Raw genomic sequence first — 19612 nt, forward strand, 5'->3', positions numbered from 1 at the left:
AGGTTTAGCGTCAAAACAGCTAACAGTAGGGCCACGGTTCCAAGCAACTGGAAGACCAAGCTCATTTCACCACCCCACACGAGAGGTTTCCAGATGGGTCTTCAGTTGCACACAACCCTGTTTCATTCCCTGGCAGCACTTGCCTGCTTAAAATAGGTTATCACCTTTACCAGTACTCCCGATTTCTAACTGGCAGCAAGTGCTCTCCAACCCACAGCATGTGGTAGCATCCTACACGCTGGAGGCTGATAGCATTTTCTTCTGTTGATTCGCTTAAGTGCACAGGAAAACAGACCTTTTACTTATTGTTTGTATCTTTGGCAGGAAGTGGATTCTAACAGAAAGCGCCTGCTTTCTCTCCCCGCCCTACCCCACAGCACAGGGCGAAAGGGCGACTCCGAGGTGTGTATTCTTCCAGCTGACCCTATAGAACCCCCGTTTTTCCTGCAGAGGAGCCAAGGGGGGTAGTTTACAGTTGGCTCAGACTTCCTTTTCCACTGAGGGTGGGGCATTCGTGAGAAACTTAAAAGACCAGAGGCTATTCTGAGAATTTGCTAGTGAATGTATACCGCTGCCATCTGCTGGATGGAATGGGTATCAGACCTGCTCCGTTGTTTCTTTGCTGTATGATAAGCAAATTCACCAGGGTTCAGAACCTAGCGGTTTCATCATTTCACAACATCAGTTCTAAATGTCTGCAGATTTTGGAAATCTCATGACAAGTGTGCACAGGAGGACCTTCACGTGAGTAATCAAAGGTAGGCCGACGCTATCTCTGGAGTAGCATCCCGTTTAGCATCAGTAGTTCCCCAGATTAAATTTGGTCTGTTCCCAAATGTTTGATCTACCGGTAACTGGTTAGAAAAAGCCCATAACTATCAGGCAATGGCATCTGGAAGAATTTGGACCCTCTTGTCAATGGCAAAAAGTACTTACCCTCTGCCTTTGTTCTTGTGTTCTTTGAAATTCTGTGTTCATGTATCCAGTAATTATTTATTGATCACTTATCCTGTAAGCCAGGCACTGTATTATGAGCTGAGGAAGCAAAGATGAATAAGCACAGTCCCTGCTCTTAATAATATTATATGAATATTTTCTGAGTGCTTACTATGTACCAGGCATACATCCCGTTATATCTCATTTAATCCTCAGAACAATCCTCAGATCTATTACCTCGTTTACAATGATCTCATCTCATTTACAATATTCTCATTTTATTGTCTCATTTATAGTCACTATCTCATTTACAGTTCAGAAAACTGAAGCTTAGAGAGATTAAGTAATTTACCAAAGATAATACAGTTAGAAAGAGCTGGAGTGGGATTTGAACATGGGATAGGTATTTGGGGTGCGTAGGTAGAGGACGGAAGTGTTGACAACATAGACCAATGTACTTTTTTCCTCCCACATAGAGAGTCTGGTCTTTCGTTTTATACACATTTTCTGTTTATACACATTAGTTACAAATTTCCTGCAAAGTGAAAGTGCTACAAAACAGAAAGTGATGATAGCAGTAAATGCTTTGGAAAGATTTATCAGGAAGAATATCCCTTCCTCTAGTAAGCATTTGAAATCTATCTAGTTAACATTCTCTTCAGTTCATAACTCTTCTTAATAACAGCCTTGGTGTCAGCATCAGGACTTGAATTGTTCTCAGTTCTTATTGGATAGAAAACAAATCCGTATTTTGGTCAGCATGACAGAGTATGTGTGAGTGAATGATTCGCTCAGCAAGAGCTTGAGAACAATTCAGATGTCTGATTTCAACAATCGCAAACCACTGTTTATTTTTTTCTTTCTCTCTTGGTATAAGAGTAGGATGCCGGTGCTGGTGGGGAGATACCAGGGAGGGGATGGAAGGGAAGGGGAAGAAGAGAGGAGAGGATGAGTGGAAGCTGCTGGAAGGGAAGATAAGCACTCTGTGACAAGTACCTATGAAAAGTGCTCAGATAGTACCTGCTGGTCATTACGAACTAGGAGAGCATGGGGACAGTAGAGTGGCTAACAGTAGGTAGGGGTTAGTAGTCAGCCTGCTGGGCTAGGGTCTCTGTTCTGCCACTAGCCTCGTCTTTGACTTCAGGCAAGTCACATAACCTTTCTAATGCTTAGTTCTTTCACCTTTATGCTGGGGGGTGGTTGCCTCACAGTTTGTTTTGGAAATTCACGGAAGTAATCCAGACTGGCCTCTCCTACTTGCAGCAGGGGCTAGAATTCACGCGTGTCCTTCAGAAAAAAATGCCCTTCAGTGTTGCTTGATGCTCCTTATTTGCACATTAGTTTGCCATACATACTCTTGTGTTTCCTTTTAACAATCCTATAAGGTAGGTTGGAGAGATATTATCATTCCCGTATTTACAGAAGAAACGAATCCCCAGGTGACTTGGCTAAAACCAAGAGGTTTTTCCAACCAGAACCTGCCCTCAGGGCCACCCCCATGAGAACCACCAAGAAAAGCATCTTATGAATTGAATATATGTGTCAAACCCCTATGCAGAGAGTGATGTTCAAATTATTTCCTGCAAATAACTGAAATCCCAATATCTGGGCAGGAGCTCCAACCTGGAATTTCCTGGGAGGAGTACAACCAGAAAGGAGAAAAGCTATTAGAAAACACTCATGGAAGATTTCTTTTACTGAAATTCTTTTCCTAATAAGTTTTGATGTTGAAAGAAAAACTGAATGTCTAATTTTAGGTTATTTTGAAATGAATCAACTGTTTACCAGCCAACGTTCTTTGGGTGATGGATAAACACTTTTACTGGGCAAAACACTATTTTCCAATGGTTATACATGTTTGTGAAGCCAGACATGGGAACGAGTTTTAGAGAAAAGAGAGTAAATGCAAAGAATGGACAAGATATTAGAAATACCAAAAACAATGTCCACTTAAGAAACATGTGAACATGTTGCACTGAGACAATACTAGGCAAGGATCAGTACAGAAAGTTAGAGACACGTGTGGGACAGATGCACTAAAATCTAACTGGGAGGAAGTAGAGCTGAGTATACATAAATCAGACCAAACGTGACCATATTAAGGACCTGAAAAGTTTTTTCAGTGAGTGATTTGCAATAATTGTACCCATTATTTGTATGTAAGTGGCCTTTAAAAAAGCACGGTTGGAAAGTTAATTTTTATAGTTATTGAATACATGTTTATAATATTTTTAAGCACAGTTAATTTGCACTAAAAAGCACCGAGTTGATTTTGCTTCAGAAGGTTAAACACAGGCCTCTTCAAATGATGAAGTCCAATTTACTGGAGTTGGATAAGTGAAATATCACGGTACAGTTCATAAACGAATAGGCATCGTGGATAACAGGATAGGAGCAGGGAGATCAGTGCCTGACACACAGTAGGTGCTCCATATGTGACTGGGGAGCAATAGAGGGATTAAAGAATGACCTTGGTTTTCCCTTGTTGACTAACTCAGTTACACAGGATGTGAATGAGGCGTATCATTGCTCCTCATTCTGACTACTAGAAATGAAGTGAATGGTACGAAATCTACCCAGTCTTCAGAATCCTAGTGTCCATCCGATGACTATGTCAGAAACCTAGCCATCCACTTGACATTTCTCTCGCTCCTGGTTGGCCCATAACCTTTACTATGCAAATCCTTTACTGTGTTCTATCAATTTTAACTTCTACCTAGATCTCGGATCCTCCTGTTTCCCCTGCCACTACGCTAACCCCAGCTGTATCTCCTCTTGTCTGGAGGATTGTAACAGCCTTCCAAGGGCTATGCTTCCCTTCACTCTGGGTCTCTCTATTCATTGCCCACAGTGACACCAGAATTATCCTTTCAAAACATAAATACGATTATGTCTCTGCTGCGCCTTCCCAATCCCACTAGCCCGCCCCTGCACACAGCTCTTAGGGTTAAGACCAGGGCCCTGTCCCTGAAGCCTGCTGTCTTCTCTGCCTCCTCCCTCCCTCAACCCCAGCTAGTTAACCCTCGAGTTCTTCTCCCTTTGCTATGGATGCGTCTCCCAGCTTGGCAAATGCTGTAGCCTCTTCCCTTCACCTGGAACTTATTCCCTATTCTCTTTTCTTCCCTCGCCCCTACCTATTACTTAAATCTGTTTGTCACACTTCCTCTAGAACCCTGACCCCAGTCTTAGCCATTTTGCCCCTCTCTGATTCATGCTAACATAGTCCCACGTTCCTTTTCCTTCAAAGCACTAACTCATCTGTGTGTGTTGGTCAACGGATTAATGTCTCTCTTCCAATCTGAATCATAAACTCCAGGAGATTGGGGACTTTGAATGCTTTTTCTCATCATTGTGTCCTGGGCACCTAGCACAGTGTCTTGCATACAGCAAGCACAAATAGTTATTGACTGAAGGAATGAACTTAATGAATACTGGCTTGTTATTCTGAAAGGATAATCTCTATTTTGTTTTCTACATGATTTTTTCAAACCAAACTCATCAACAAGCACCACATGATTTACATCTAGTGCATTTTTGTGAATGAAAAGCCAGAGCACTATTACAGTGCCTAGGAAATTGAACTGTTTCTCTCTTCTGCATGAGTAAGCTATTAAAATAAGCATACACACTTGCATCCAAAAATTTCATTTTTATTCCCAAGATGGTTCATCCTAAAGATAGAGAAAATAAAAGCTCCATTTGCTTTGGAAATTATAAATGACAGTTCCCAAGAAGGTTCAGAAATGCATTTTAAGATCCAACTGAACAAAAGCCTTGGTGAACTAATGTATCACAAACAAACACCCTTTGAATAACTCAAAAGCAATGTAAATGAAGATATTAGCATAAAGCATCATATTTCAGAATTAGAAAACAATCATTCTGATTTTAGAAATGTCAAAACAAGAAAGCACTTGTGCAAGCAACTTATTGCTAAACCTAGAGCTAAATGGAAGTTTAATTTTCAGAAAGTTCTCTGATATAATACATCTTTCACTAATTACTTTTACATTTAAAAAAAGATTGCTTCGGATAAATAATTGTATGCCAAAAGGTCCATAAAGCTATTTAACAAATTGAATAATGTTTTCATCATCATCTAGTAGAAGTCTTATTGCAGTTACTTTCCTAGTACTTAGTATAATTTGTACAGTGATTATTGAATATTCTCCAAAATAAGTACCTCACATCAGAGTAATCTGGATGGTCAGTAAATCACTAGTACTTAAATAAGTATGAAGCAAGCTATCATTGCGCACCCCTACCATGCAAGCCCTGGCAAAGAATTACAAACAAGAAAATCTTACAGCTAGAAGAGAGACCTCTAGTGTGTGTTAGAGAACTTTATATTGCGCTTCGGGCATAATTAATACAGCAAAATCACTGCAGTCATTTTGAATACTGCGGTGGGAGATTTTTTTGCCAACTATCATTCACGCTCAATTCATGTCAAAATTTCTTCCCAGCAAATGTCTAATATTTTGCCTAATTAGTTATTTTCTTTTCAATAAACATATTGCCTAAACCAATTAAGTTTTCTCTGTGATGTAAAGTTTTAATATTCAATGGTCACCTTTGCAACCTAATTAGTAAACATTAAATCTACTGTCATCATAACAATGCTAACACTTCTTTCCATTCAAGCAGCAGCAGGATTCCTGAGCCAAATTGTTGCTGTTAGTAAGCAGTTTCCTGAACACCAGACCCTCACTGTAAGCCAAATGCCACACAAATATAAACAGGAGGAATAGATCGGCACACTGCCCATTATCCAGGAGACAAATGGATCCATTACTATTTCAAATTCACCAAGTAGGTTAGTTATTAGTTTCCACAGACTCCCATATATGCAGGTAAATTCCTTGATGTAAAATCAGACTTAATGAATCATTCTGTGCCATCAGCCTCAGCCTTTAAAAATCCTTTATTTTCTCCCTTTTCACATTAAAAACACATTTGAGATACACATAGAAAATGTTTCTCTAAAAAACACACACATACACACCAAACAGGAGGTCTCTTAAGGAGTCTACTGCTGAGAAGGTAAAAGCATTTTGCTCATTTTTAATTTGCTAAAACAATCCAAGCATGCTTGGTACCCAGAGGGTATTCTCAAATAAACTTGTATCTCTAGCTGCCAGCTTAGTTGATTGAAAACAGAAGGCAAACGTTTCTTAAAGAATGAGTATGTTAAACTGTTATGTCTCTCCCAGTTCCACCAAGGTTGGATACACACACACACACACACACACACACACACACACACATACACACGCACACGAGTCAAGGATTTGCTTGAAAGCAGCCAGTTCTATGATCTAAAAGGTAATGCAGCAGTTGTACCAAATTACTTCTGCCTACTGAGGAGCGCCCCTTAACCAGTGCCACAGGCATAGGGACACTTCCTGCGTGCTCTTCTCCACGCACAAAGCCGACAGCCCCATTTCCAACTTTGCTAACTTAGTTGGCTCCCGCCCAGCCGGCCCCCGAAGCACAGTCACGGTGAAAATGTTTCGATACTAGAAATTAATTTCCACGACAGTGCAAGTGTTCGAAAGCACAAAGGCAGACACTGCCGACCCGCGCTAGCTCGGAAGTTGCGGTACTCCGGCAGCTGTGCGGAGTACGCGTCCAGGTAAGGGAGTCCTGCACCATAGGTCTGTTTTCCTCTTCCCGGATGTTTTGGGGGATCCACCGCACTTTTAACGCGAATTCACCAGAACGCGTTCCTCCACCCCACCCCGTTCTTTTTCCAGGAGGCGCGGACTCTTTTATTTTCCAGCCAGGTCTCTCTTGGGGGCGAGAGATGAAGCACATTTCACGTTTCAACAGAGGGGCGGCGGGGGTGGGGGTAGGGGTAGGAAAGAAGTCCGAAAGGAGCCAACTGCATCCCTCCCGCCCACCTCTGTGCCCCAAGCGCTGGTTCAGACGGCAGAGTCGGGAGGTGGCCAGGAAAACTCTGTCCCTTTAAGGGAACCTCGACCGCCAGAAGGGGAGGGAAGGATGCGGGCTCCGGACTCGGCGCTGCAGGCACCGCGGAGTGGAGGCGAGCGCAGCAAAGCCACAGCCATTACCTGCAGCGCTCACATCCTTCCCTCACCCTGCTGCCCCCTCCCCCGTCCCCGCCTCCCGAGGAGACTTCTAATCCGGAGCATGTGCCGTGCCCTTTATCTGGGAAGGAGGTGGGGAGGAAGAGGAATGAGAGCTTTTAAAAAATAAATGAAACGTTGGCACCCAAGGTGGGGGCTGGAAAAGGGAGGGAGGAGTGGGAGGGGGCTTTAAAGGCGCCCGGGTGGGCGAGGCGGCGAATCCGGATCAGCCCGGCCGGAGACGGACGGCGGACAGAGCTGGGCACCCGCCGCCGCTCACAAAGGGGAGCGGCACGGTCCCGCCCCAGCAAAAGGGGAAGAAAAAACCGCCCCGGGGCCCAATCCGCTCCGCAGCCACAATGGCGTCTTTCACGGGGTGTCCGGGGGCGCCACCGAGGCTGCCTGCGAGGAGGGGGCGGGGGTTCCCTACCCCCCTCCGGCAGGACCGGAGCCCCCGGGGCCGGTGCGCTCCAGCCGGCGGCGGCTGCAGGTCAGGGCCCGCGGCGCTGGGAGGCTCCCGACGGGGCTGGTTTGCAGACGCCGGGCTCCGCGTGGGGGAAGAAAGGGACGCGCGCGGTTCGGGCGAGAAGGGAGGGGTGAGGGGAGGGCGGGGGGAGAGCCGCGGCAAAGCTGCCGCCCGGGAGGCTGGCGCGCGAGCGGCGGGCGGGCGGCGTTGGCACAGGTTCCGAGAGCCGCGGCGGCTCCGCTCCGAGATCCGGAACCGGGCCCCGAGTTCCGGAAGCCCGGCCCCGGCCCCGGCGCGCCGGCTGCCGGCCCCCGGCTCCCGCCGGCCGCGCCCGCTCCTTCTGCCCGCTCCGCCCGGCTCGCGCCAGCTCCCACTCGGAGAAGAAAGCCGAGCACCGGCAGAAGCAGCCCCGGAGGAGGAGGCGGCGGCCGCTGCCCTGCCTCCGGTCCCAGCCGATCCCGAACCGCCGCGGCGGGCTGTGTGTGTGCGAGTGTGCCGCGCTCTCGCCCCATGCCTGGCACATGCGTAAAAGCGAGTTGCGCCCAAAGTCCCAGCCATACCCTCCTTAGCAAATAATAACAAACCCAAACCGTCAGATCTTACCTGAAACATTGAAGCACAAAGTCTCTCTCCAAGTCCCCTTTTCCTTTTCCTCTCCCCCCTTTTCCGATTTCTCTCCCAGCGATCTGCTCGGCTCGCCACACCAGAGAGAAATGCAATAGCTTGGCTAAGGTAGACAGAACAAAATACAGAGAAGAGTTGCTCCAGGGCTTTGAAACCCCTCAAGGCAAGGATCAGGATACAATTAGCTCATGCCTCTACCTCCAGTCTAAATCAATCTCCAAAATAAAACTTAAATCAAATTAACATCACAGGGCACACAATTGATCTCCTTCAAAAATAAAGGTCTACCCATACGTATAAATATACATATAGGAAATTTTTTTCCAGATTTTTTTTGGTGGAAAAACAGTCTTATTCCAGCCTCCAACTTGCTTTTTACTCTCCTCTTGCACAGAAAAGCTGATTTTAATCGTTGTGATTAGTTTTGATGTAACGTTTCCGCGGGCGATTTCTGCAAATGGATGGAGTGTTTCTTTGCCAAAAGAGGGAAAAGCAGCAGATGATGATAATTATAAGGATTGTTGGTTGTTTCTTTTATTTGTGTTTAGAGCTCTCTCTTCACTTTCTCAAGTTGACCTGACATTGCTGCTACACTAAGGTCGCGCAACTTGTTGAGGAGGATCACCGCCCTGTCTGATCAAAGGATAGGTGATAATTTGGCAATAGAGCAGCACATTTTTGGTTCCTTTGGCGACATAACGTCCCAAATGACGTGGATAAAAATAAGCACATGCAGTCTGCTTTGCCCCAATCAAGTCTGAATCAGCGCCTGGGGGTGATACACAAACTCATTTCAAATGTTCAACCATGCAGAATTGCAAAAAGATTGAAGGAGTTACACTGCCTTTTTTTTTTAATAGCTAAATTAAAAGAAAACAAAACCTACATTGGGTGCAGCCAAGGACCTACCATTTAGGTTTATTTAATCAACCTTCTGAACATACCTCCCCTGCTCCCTTTTCTTTGCTTCTCTCCACCTGGTATCTTTTATAGGGAGGTTTGTATAATTCCATTATTTGACGGAAGTGCTCAACAGAGCCAAAGAGACTCTAACATAAACACATTTCCCCCGACTGCTACTCCAGTTCTGACCTCCCCCACTCCTCATCACTTCAGCATTCTCTCTAGGTCTTTGTTCAAAGAGATTGTGCCTGAGTCAGTTGTTATCTTAATTCTTTTTAGTTAGAGTGGGATATTTGGTTGTAACTCAAGGGTCACCTCCCATTAGTGTTATATCCTTGCAGGATACTTTTTGAAATGGTATGTTTTTTGAGCATTTCACAGTTCATTAATTCAAAGACTTCTCTGACATTTCTTCTGGAGAAGACCAGGCTGTAAGGCTGAGGATACTAAAAAAAGAAATCAAGAAAGAAACAAAACATCTAAATAGAACCAGACATGTCCTGTGAATAGGTGCAATTGGCAGCATTTCATAGGAGGTATTTTTTTAACCATCATTTCACCTTAAAGATAAGCAACTTCCGTAATACCAGCAGAAAAGGGAAGAGCCAAGCTTTTTAAAATATATAGTCAATCAGATCAGTGCTATAAAGACATAAGAAACTAATGTCATAATGAGAATCAGGGGTGTTGGTAGATTTTTTTAAAAACAAAAGTTCATGCGACAAACGTATCTGGTTTGAAAAGATCAGTCTTCTATAAGAAGAAAAAAAGAATGGCTTATAAAACAACACAAAACAAAATCATGTTTTTCTTTGCACATTCTACCCCCACACACACACAAGATAGATATATCCTCTGATCTGCTTAAAAATGTTTTTAAATGTCTAGAAAACTCCAGATTCAATTGAATAAAAACTTTGTTCTTGCCCCCAAATCGCACTAAATGTTCATATATTAGGGTGAGAAGAAAAGAGACCATGGAAGATACCTCCTCAATTATTGATATGACTTAATACGTGGAAGGTGTGGCCTAAAGTAATTTTTAATCAAAGTCTGGGGAACGTTGAATCATGTTAGAACTGAAAAGATCCTTTGTGAGCATCCAGTCTTTCCCATTATTTTACAGATGAGGAAACCAAAGCAGCTTGCTCAAGGTCACAAGCTAGCCAATGACAGGGCCAACACTAGGCCACAAGAGGCAGGATGAGAAGAAAGTTGAGTGATGTCCCCTGAAGACATTGACCCTGAGAAACTTTGCACAGCATTCTAAATTGTGCTGACATGACTTAAAAACCATATTTTTGGAATTCCCTTTCTGGAATTGTCCTAGAAACCTGTTAGCACATTATTTTAAATGGCAGCAAATCCTTGTCCTTTGATGTTTAACTTTTGCACCCCCTCCAAAAAAAAAATCAGGTCTGGGAATAAGTGAATGATGAAGATGGCTCATGCTATTTAGAATAAAAAAAGAACATATGACTAAGAACATTGAGGCCAGTTTTCTTATTAGTTCTTAAACGGACTAAAGACAATTCTCAAAATGTTGTAAGCAATAGAATTGCCAGGACTTTGCTTTCCAAGATAACTGCACTGAAGGGAATAATATTCATTTGAACAAATTAAGTTCTGAAATGTTCATTTTTAAGATGTTTTAATACTTTGGAATGGCATCACTTACAAAAGGATGCTCTTTTTAAGCTTCAGGTTCTTGACATTTTAAAGTGATGCCAACCTATTCAGTAAATCTGTAAATCTGTGTAATCTATTCAGTTGATTTACTGATCAAATCTATTCAGTTGATCAGTAAATCTGTGGCAATCTCATTGGCAAATACACTGCAGAGTAAGGTCTCCTTTTATTGTGGTGAGGATCTTAATTTTATTTTATTTTGAAGGAGACCCAAAGTTGAGACTGTGGGGATTCAGAGTGAAAACTTGTTTTGTACCATGCAATATGAAGAGATGAATAAACTTCACGACCTTCAGATCAAGGATGATGGTAACTGATTTTAAAATTTAAAATAGATTCCTAATGAAATGGCATGTGAGAAGCAGGGTCCATATCTTGCCAAGTACAAGATACAAACTTACCAACTTGACTTCAATCAGCCCTTGCAATCATAAAATTACCCAGAAGTACTTTTTATCTAATTAATACCTGTGCAAGTGAAGTTGTTCATTTTGTGATTTCTACAGTGCTTTTTTTGCCAACCATAAAGAAGTTGGAGAAAAGAGTATATTAAACATCCTTCTAAAAAAAAAATCCTTCTAACCTCCTTTTTAAATAAATAGTGGAAGTGAGATCAGCAGCCTAAAAACCATTAGCAACACGGAAGACAATGGCAATAAAACTGCCAGCTAGAAAACAATCAGAAAGAAAACACAGACCTCTGTTGCCACTTCCAGAGTCTCGCTATCAAAATGCAGTCTACCGCTTTTCAAAGGCATAAAAACAATGATAGGATACTTTAAATTGAAACCAGGAGCTTGATGGGGAAAGGTTTAGCACTGTGACTGCTGAGGAAGAGAAAATGGCATGTTCTTTAAGGGGAGCAGCAGCCCTTTCTAATGTTAACGGGGCAGCTCATGTCCTTGGGTTGTAGTCATTGAACCCTCAAATTACAAGTTCTCATGGCATATCGCGGCTTTGTCCAGGGTAGCCCTCTGGTACATTCTTGGTGGCAATTTGACAAGATGTGGACATTACTTGTTGATAAAATGTGAAATTGAAGAGCCCTTCACTGAAGAAGCCAGACACCAGATCGAAGTTAAAAATTCCACTGCACTTTCCATCCGGAAGGAGAGAGAAACCTCAGTGCTTGAGTTCAACCTGGATATGAGTGGCTATCATTAGCTCCTGCAAGGCTGCCACGCTTTTCTCCCTACATGTCACTAAATGACAGTGTTTCCATCACTGATCCAGCAGGATCCACCTATAACTACCATGAGAGGCCCGGCAACACAGGGAGGCAAATGATGTTGTTTTGTTTTATCTCTGAGTCAGTTTCTTGGAGGAAATTACCTGTTTAATATCAACCAACCTGAAACTCCCTATAATACTCTGGAAGGTGCACATTTTTCTGGAGTGGAATAGAAGCATTAATGAGCTCAAACAGAATGGGTTTGGGATTCCAGGAGGTTTGGCTCCACCCACCGCCTGTTTCTAATTAGTCTCTGGAAAATATATTAGTTTTCTATATCACTGTCAATGTTAAGAGTCTGTAATATCTCACTTTCTGAAAAGTGGCATATCTGCTGATGGGCATCAATTTCAGCTCACCCATTATTCTGAGTAGAAACAGATTCCAAGTCCTGGTACTCAAGTCCTTCAATCAGTTTGGTCTTTTATCAAAGTTTCTTCTTTAGTTGTGCAATGTGAATACTGGTTACAATCTCACATTATAAAGCAACATAGAAGGTGAATGCAGAAATAAAACTTAATTGGGGTGAGACACCCTGACTGCCGTTTTAGATAGTCTTATTCAATAGAGAAATACCTTCATTGACAAGGAAATAGATATGTGAAGAAAGAGTTGTTAAGCACCTATATTCGTTATTGGCATTTAATATTCTTTGGTCGACATTCTGTATTTAGAATAAATAATTGCAAGTAGGTTTTATGACTCTAATTGAGTTACAATCATAACTCTGCCTCTTAACTTTCAGTGTGACCTGATCCTTACTTTTTTTAGGCCTAAAATATAAACGAAAACTTCTATCTTGAAGCATTAAATTTTGAGGTTAAATGGGACAGTATGTGGAAAATATTTAGAATTGTGCCTAGCATACAATGAGTTCTCAATAAGTGATAGCAGTTATTGTCATTATGGCTTGTCATAGTTATAAGGTGGTCCCTTGCAAAGTGTTACTGTTTAAGTTAATAGCACAGAAGAAAAATATTTACGCAGTGAGAGATACCTAATATTTCTGTGGCTGATCTTTTTTAAGGACAATAACTAAATCTCATTTTATTCTTTCCTCTAGAAATCACACAGACACCTCATGTAAAATAATGGAGGAAACAAGATTTTTGCTGAGGTAAATTCTAGCTGTGAAAAATCATACCTCTATGATATTGTTTACTAGGGAACAACACTCTTTTTGCTCCTTTGAGGATCCACGATTTTTGACAAGAATGTCTCACACATACAAAACAATTAATTAAGCATTTTGTATAATGGCTTGTACAAGAAATGGGACTCAGCTAGAATTCTGCCATGAACCTCTTTTTTCATAATTATTTACTTTTTGCCTTTCAGGACTTACAGAATCAGTACAAGCAAGTGCCTTAAAAACAAAATTAAAAAAATATATATAGTTTTGAAAATCAGAAGAAATGAACTTCAGGGCTGATTCAAATCTTTAAGAAATACTCCAGTCAATCAATCATATATTACCCAATTTTCTACATTTTCCAGTTTATGTAAAGTCTTTCCCAAGTTTTAGACCTTATCATTTTCAGATTGTTCCATGTCATCTGGTCGGTTATCCATTTTAAATCTATTCAATGGTTATTTTAAGGAAATATTTTCAATAAGATAAACATTTCATTAGATATTATGTTCTATTTCATATTTCAGTTCCTCAATAGTAACTAGTTGGCATTGAAAGGTACTTCTATTTGCAATGTAATGCGTCTCATGCACAGCCCATCCGGCAGAGAACCACTTAGCTGTGCTTCACTGTTCCTCTGTCTGAACCAAGGCCATTCATGAGAAACCCCGTAATACAATCTAGGCCCCTCGGGGGCACCATATACATTTATGTAAGTTATCTCTTCGTGCATCCTTTGGGTGTCAGAACCTCTCAGCTTTGCTAACCATAAAATATCCGCCTTAAGCATATTACTAACTTTAAAACTCTAATGATATGGATGTCATATTTCAATTTTTTAAAAAAACCTTTCCCTGCTCCACCCCCGAAAAAATCCTATGAAACTTATCCAATGAATCATCCTATGGTTAAAAACATAAAATTTACTTAAAAGAAAAAGAAACATGAACATGCTCTAGTTAAAAACAAACCCAAGAAGAAAAAAATATCTGGTCAAAAAATAATAATTAAACAAGAAACAAACATATTACTCTTCAAACTGTTTTAAGTGCCACTATACACAGATTGCTACAGGAAGCAAGAATCTGTGTACTTTCTTTAAAGTTATCAAGAGAGAAAGCAGTTTCTAGAGTTTTAATGAACATAGAAGCCTGATCAGTTACAATGGGCACCAGGAGGTGGGAAGCAAATTGACAAGACTATTCAGCATGGGCGATTAAATGATTTCAATATTGTTCTTAATAATAACATTAATGATAGTAGTGATAAAAAACAATTATGAATGATGGTAAGGAACTTCCATTGTGTAAAGACCATATGGTTATGAGAGTCAGACATGAAATTCTAAAATTCAATCCTCAATCTGTCCCTGTAAGGTTGCTTTGTAGATAATGGATATCTTAATTTTTAAAAAGAAAAAAATATATATATCCATTGTACCAAACGAACAGCGGCTCCTGCTGAGAAAACAAAGCCTGTGTGTCTATTTCTTTTCTAGTTGTTTGATTAGGGAATCAAAACAAAGACTCTGAAAGAGCTTATAAGACAATGACAGTCACTCATCAGACTTTTATTTTTTGCTTCTGAACATTTTTGATAGTTAAAGCATTATTATAATCCTATTATTCCTCGTTTTCCCAAGTGTGGGGCAAGAATTTCTCCCAGGTTTTCTTCTTACGGTGAAGTAAGCTGAATGAGATTTTGGGGGGTGGGAGGGCCTAAACTTTTGGTCTGCAACCAACACATACTTTAAAATATATATGTATATGTTTATATAGGAAAGCATCTAACTCAAAACCTGGAAAATGGTGTGTTGGTAGATACATCATTTTAGTTTCATTTACTATACCCAGGGTTTAGCTATTGCTAGTTTTTAGATTCTCTGGCCGTACCAAAAGATAGTGAGGACAAAAGGACAAAAATTGTCTGCTTCCACTTATATAGAGGACCTAGAGTAGGCAAATTCATAGAGACAGAAAGTACATCAGTAGTCCCTAGGGCAGGGGAAAAGGAGGGAAAGGGGCGTTACTGTTTAACGGGTACAGGGTTTCCCCATTATTTGGGAAGGGGAAGATGATCTGGGGATGGATGGTGGTGACAGGAGCACAACAACACGAATGACTTCATACCACTGAACTGTATACTGAAAAATGATTACAACGGTAAATTTTATCTTCTTTATGTTTTACCACCAGCACCACAAGAAAGAAAAAAATACTATACAAATACCTAAAAAATATGGTCAGTGGATACAATACGTTAAAAACCAAAACTAAACAAGGCATCTGGTTCTCTGATCTTCTTACCTAGTGTTACATCCATAACACATGGCAAATGAGGTGCACCTGGTGGTGGCTACTTATCAAGAAGAGGGGCAGAAAACCCAACTCTGTGTTGGCCATGGCATTGCATTGAAGACCCACCGTGGGTGTGTGAGCTCAGACAGATCTCTTCACCATTCTGTACCCATCTCAACTAAAATGCCCCATTCATTGAAGATTCCTTCATTGTGTTGTGAAAACTTGAATGTTCTGAGTCAGGTCAAATTCCTGGAAATTTAAATTTCCCAGCTTTTTCGCCTTCTGTAAAAGCTTACTTAACAAAAAAATTGGGGGTGGGTGGGAGGGGCTAAACATTTGGTCTGCAACAAATAAATAATTTAAAACTTTATGTAGTAAAAAGATATCAAAGACAAAACACCTGTGTCTGGATACTTGGAATTATGTAGGCAAAACAGCCAACTGCTTCACAATAGTTTAGATGTTCCCTATATGTTTGTCATTGTGTAGTCATGACCTTGTAGCTGAGAAATGGGAAATTGAAAACAGCTTATAGATTAATAAAATAATTAAACTGAATCATTTGTCATGTGTTATGGATGTAACACTAGTTAAGGTGGGACTCAGAACTGGATGCCTTGTTTTGTTTTGCTTTTAGAATTCATGAAACTAAAAATCTATGTTTTTACTTTTTAATTCCTCTTGGGGTTTGGGTTGGGTTGGATCAACCACATATAGCCACAGCCTTAGTTTTCTTGCTTAATTTCTTGTGGCCATCTAGAGATGCTTAGATCTGTTCATTCGGCCTAAATACTACTTCCTTTGGCCTCATAGAAACTTGTTATAGATTTGTTGATGTCCTTTTATTTCTGAGAAATTGATTCTTTTTTTTTTATTCTGGAAACAAGAGAAACCTTTAGACTTTAAAGAGTGAGAACACATCTTTTCCCTGTTTCCTTCATTTCCTATAGAAGTGTCATTCTCTGATTTTTAAATCTGTTTAACCTAAAAACTGGTCTCCATCTACTGTTCATCTTTTATTATTTCTTGTGGTTTCTCTGTAAGGAATGTTGGTGCTAATAATGGCAGAGTGGCCTATCAGAATCACAATTGGAGACATGTCTTTTCTACATTTTGGTATTATTCAACTTGTCCTCCCGGAGTTGTATCTTGGGTCTCCTGGAAACTTGTCTAAGTAAAAGAGAGAGTCTTGAACAAAATGAGAAGTTTCTCCCTTGTGTTTGATCTAGAGAAAACTAAGCCTATGGTAGTAACTTAAGAAAAAAATTTGAATGGATAATGAATCAATTAAGGGACAGACTCAATTCTTTTTTTTTTTTTTTAGACCCCATTGGGGAAGGGGAACAGGACTCCCCTGGGGAACAGTGTGTACCTCCAGGACTTTTTTTCTAAGTCAAGTTACTGTCCCCTCAATCCCAGCCATGGAGTGCGCCGTCCAGCTCCAGCTGCTGTTGTTAGTGGCAGGGGTCACAGCCCACCATCCCTTGGATGGGAGTCAAACCAGTAACCTTGTGGTTGAGGGGACTCGCTCCAACCAACTGAGCCATCCGGGAGCTCAGTGGCAGCTCAGCTCAAGGTGCAGCGTTCAATCTTAGTTGCAGAGGGCAGCCTTGGGTGTTAGGAGCACAGAGCTCCAACCACCTGAGCCACCGGGCCGGCCCCGACAGACCCAATTCAAGCTGTCCACTTCTCTGCACGTTTATGGGAAGGAGGATTGGGATTGGGTGGTGTAGAATGAATAAGCTTACTTCTCCCTTTCCTTCTTTGAACTCTTAGAAGTCACAAGTTCTCATGGTCATTCCCTGAAGAACTAGGAAGAGTAAATTAAGATGGTAATGTTAAACTCCATTTTTAGGCAACATATTTAATTTCAAAGCTTCTTGACATAGATTTCAGTCTATATTTTAATCTTTGATAAATTTAGCCTTAACTGGCTTTGCTACTATTCCATCTAGTCTTGTTATGACGTTTCTTCTTTTCTAACTTTACTTATTCAGACAGAGACATTGAGAACTTATATTTGCACAATATACCAAATGCTGTCACCTCCATTACTTTATTTGATCCTCTCCACTGGGATAGTTATCCTAATTATGTTGAAGATGAGGAAAGGAAAGAGTGCTCCCCCAAAGTTGCGTAGCAAGAGGAAGAGCCTTATTTTGACTCCAAGACCAGTGCTCCTTCCACCAGATGAGAGCTCACATTTGTATTAATAATAACCTGTCACTTTGCTCTCAATTCTGTCTCTTCTGTACCTATCTTTGGCTTCTTAGACCAAAACCAGGCTCTTGTAGGAAGCACATATAAACTGAAATCGTGAATGAACATTTCAAATAATTTGTTCTATGCCACAATATTCTGTAAGTAAAACAAGAGAAATCAAGTCAACCAATTTTTTTTATCCATAGGGTATCCAGCTCCTAGCTTGAATGATGAAACAGGAAGGTGATTTCTTCCTCCTCCTTTTCCTCCTTTTTCCTCTGTCTCTTGCTCTGAAGACTTTGACTCTTGCAATTGTTCTGATCATCCCCTTGTAAGGCCTCCTGAGATTCTGTGATGATCTCTATACACAGAGCCTGGTTCCTGGGAAGAGTTTATATGCTCTGAAACATTCGTGGGTTAGTCTATCCCACATCTCAGATATATCAAACAGGTGCAGCTATCTTTGGAATCCTCAGTAGGACCTTTCTGTCCTGTGGGTGAGCAGGAAAGAAGTTACTTTGCCCCAAAGGAAGAGAAACTATTAATGGTGCAACTGAGCCTTTCTATTGCTCATGCCCACCCTCATTTTTTTTTTTTTGAAACAATAAAAGAGACAGCCAGGCAGGCAGGCAAGTATCAGAAAATATCTTCCCCATGTTGCTGTGCTGAAAAATACCCCTGCAACACTGTGCTGGGGCCTGCTCCCTGTAACTTGCCTTTGCTTCCAGGGTCCGACATAGGGATGTCCGGAGGCCGAATGGACATAGATAGGAATTGAGAGGGCAGAACAGAAGGTCTCCATTCTTCAGATACCCCATTCATACTCTATCACCATTTTTAATCTTACATCACATCTTTCTTCTTCTCAGCGTTTCCCCTCATCCTGTGTTGGTAACAAACAAACAGAAAGGTGTTTCCCAACAACAGCCAGTTCTAGAGGAACATCTTCACAGCCTAATCGGCTGGCTCTTAATTTCAGAGAAACTTGACTGTATATGTTTCCTAGTGAGACTAGGAAAACCTAATAGGAGTGCGGACACTGCCTCCCGGAGGCAAGCTGTGTACACAGAACAGCTACTATCCAAAGGAAGCCATGGCTCTTTCTCTTTGTAATGACTATCCCCAACTCCAGCTTCAGTTACAATGGAAATTTTTACAAGATCAAAGCTTGAACCCCCTGCTCAGTTCTATGCATCATGCATCAAATCATAGAAAAATCCTGCAGAGGTCTAAATTTAACACTTTAAAGTTGTCAGATTCTCCCAGTTTTCTTTTCTCTGCCTGCGTCTGTGTGTGCAATTTCATATGAATTAAGGTAGAGAAATGCATATTTCCTTTTGAAAACAGAAAAGGAAATGGTTCCTACAAGTGCAAACAAATTCCATTATTTTTTAATGAATCTAAGATTTCCCAAACTGAATTGGACCCTGAACTGGGTAGTCAGGTACTTTGCCTCTGGCAGAGGCCACAATGTAATAAATACTTCAGGGTGAGGGAGAGGAGAGCCCCTCACACAGAAAGCCAATTGTACCATTTTATATAAAGAGGAAATTTCTCTCTCAAGCCCCGCGGGTGGTCTAATAGCCTAAAGCATCAGAATCGATTACCCTTGACTTGCTTAATTCCACATGTCCTTGGTAGTCAACAAAAAGCCTGGCTGATGTGGAATTCTAAATTTCACGTTCACCGCTATAGTAGTTAGTTGTCTGGACAAAAACAAGAGAAGGTTTAAAAGAATATGGCTTCAAGCAACTCCTAATATTGAAAACAAGCCAGTCAACCACTATCCCCACAGCCTTTGGTGTTATGCAGAGAGGTTGCTTCTCCCCTTCACACTCAGGAAAGATGCTTCCTACAGTCGAGACCCTCCGCTTCCTGTGCTTTCTGATAACATAGACTTCTCTTGTTGATAGAAAGGGCCTGGCCCTCAGAAGTCTCTCAATAAATAAATACATCTCTAATGTTTTCTTGGAGTAAAGACTGAAATTTTTCAAGGCCCCGTTTGATCTAGCCCTTCTTCCTCTGCACCCAGGGAGGGGA

General features: G+C 41.3%; 1 protein-coding gene across 1 annotated transcript in view; it reads right to left on the reverse strand.

The window, feature by feature from the left end:
* Window positions 1-8215, reverse strand: part of KCTD1 (potassium channel tetramerization domain containing 1) — a 169871-nt gene extending 161656 nt beyond the window's left edge. The window contains exon 1 of the mRNA XM_033087381.1: window positions 8095-8215. Within this exon, the coding sequence (XP_032943272.1) occupies window positions 8095-8103 (9 nt within the window). The 5' untranslated portion in view covers window positions 8104-8215. The remainder of the gene's footprint in view (window positions 1-8094) is intronic.
* Between the last annotated feature and the right edge of the window lie 11397 nt (window positions 8216-19612).

Source organism: Rhinolophus ferrumequinum, chromosome 19 (genome assembly GCF_004115265.2).
Source record: "Rhinolophus ferrumequinum isolate MPI-CBG mRhiFer1 chromosome 19, mRhiFer1_v1.p, whole genome shotgun sequence".
NCBI classification, from domain to species: domain Eukaryota; kingdom Metazoa; phylum Chordata; class Mammalia; order Chiroptera; family Rhinolophidae; genus Rhinolophus; species Rhinolophus ferrumequinum.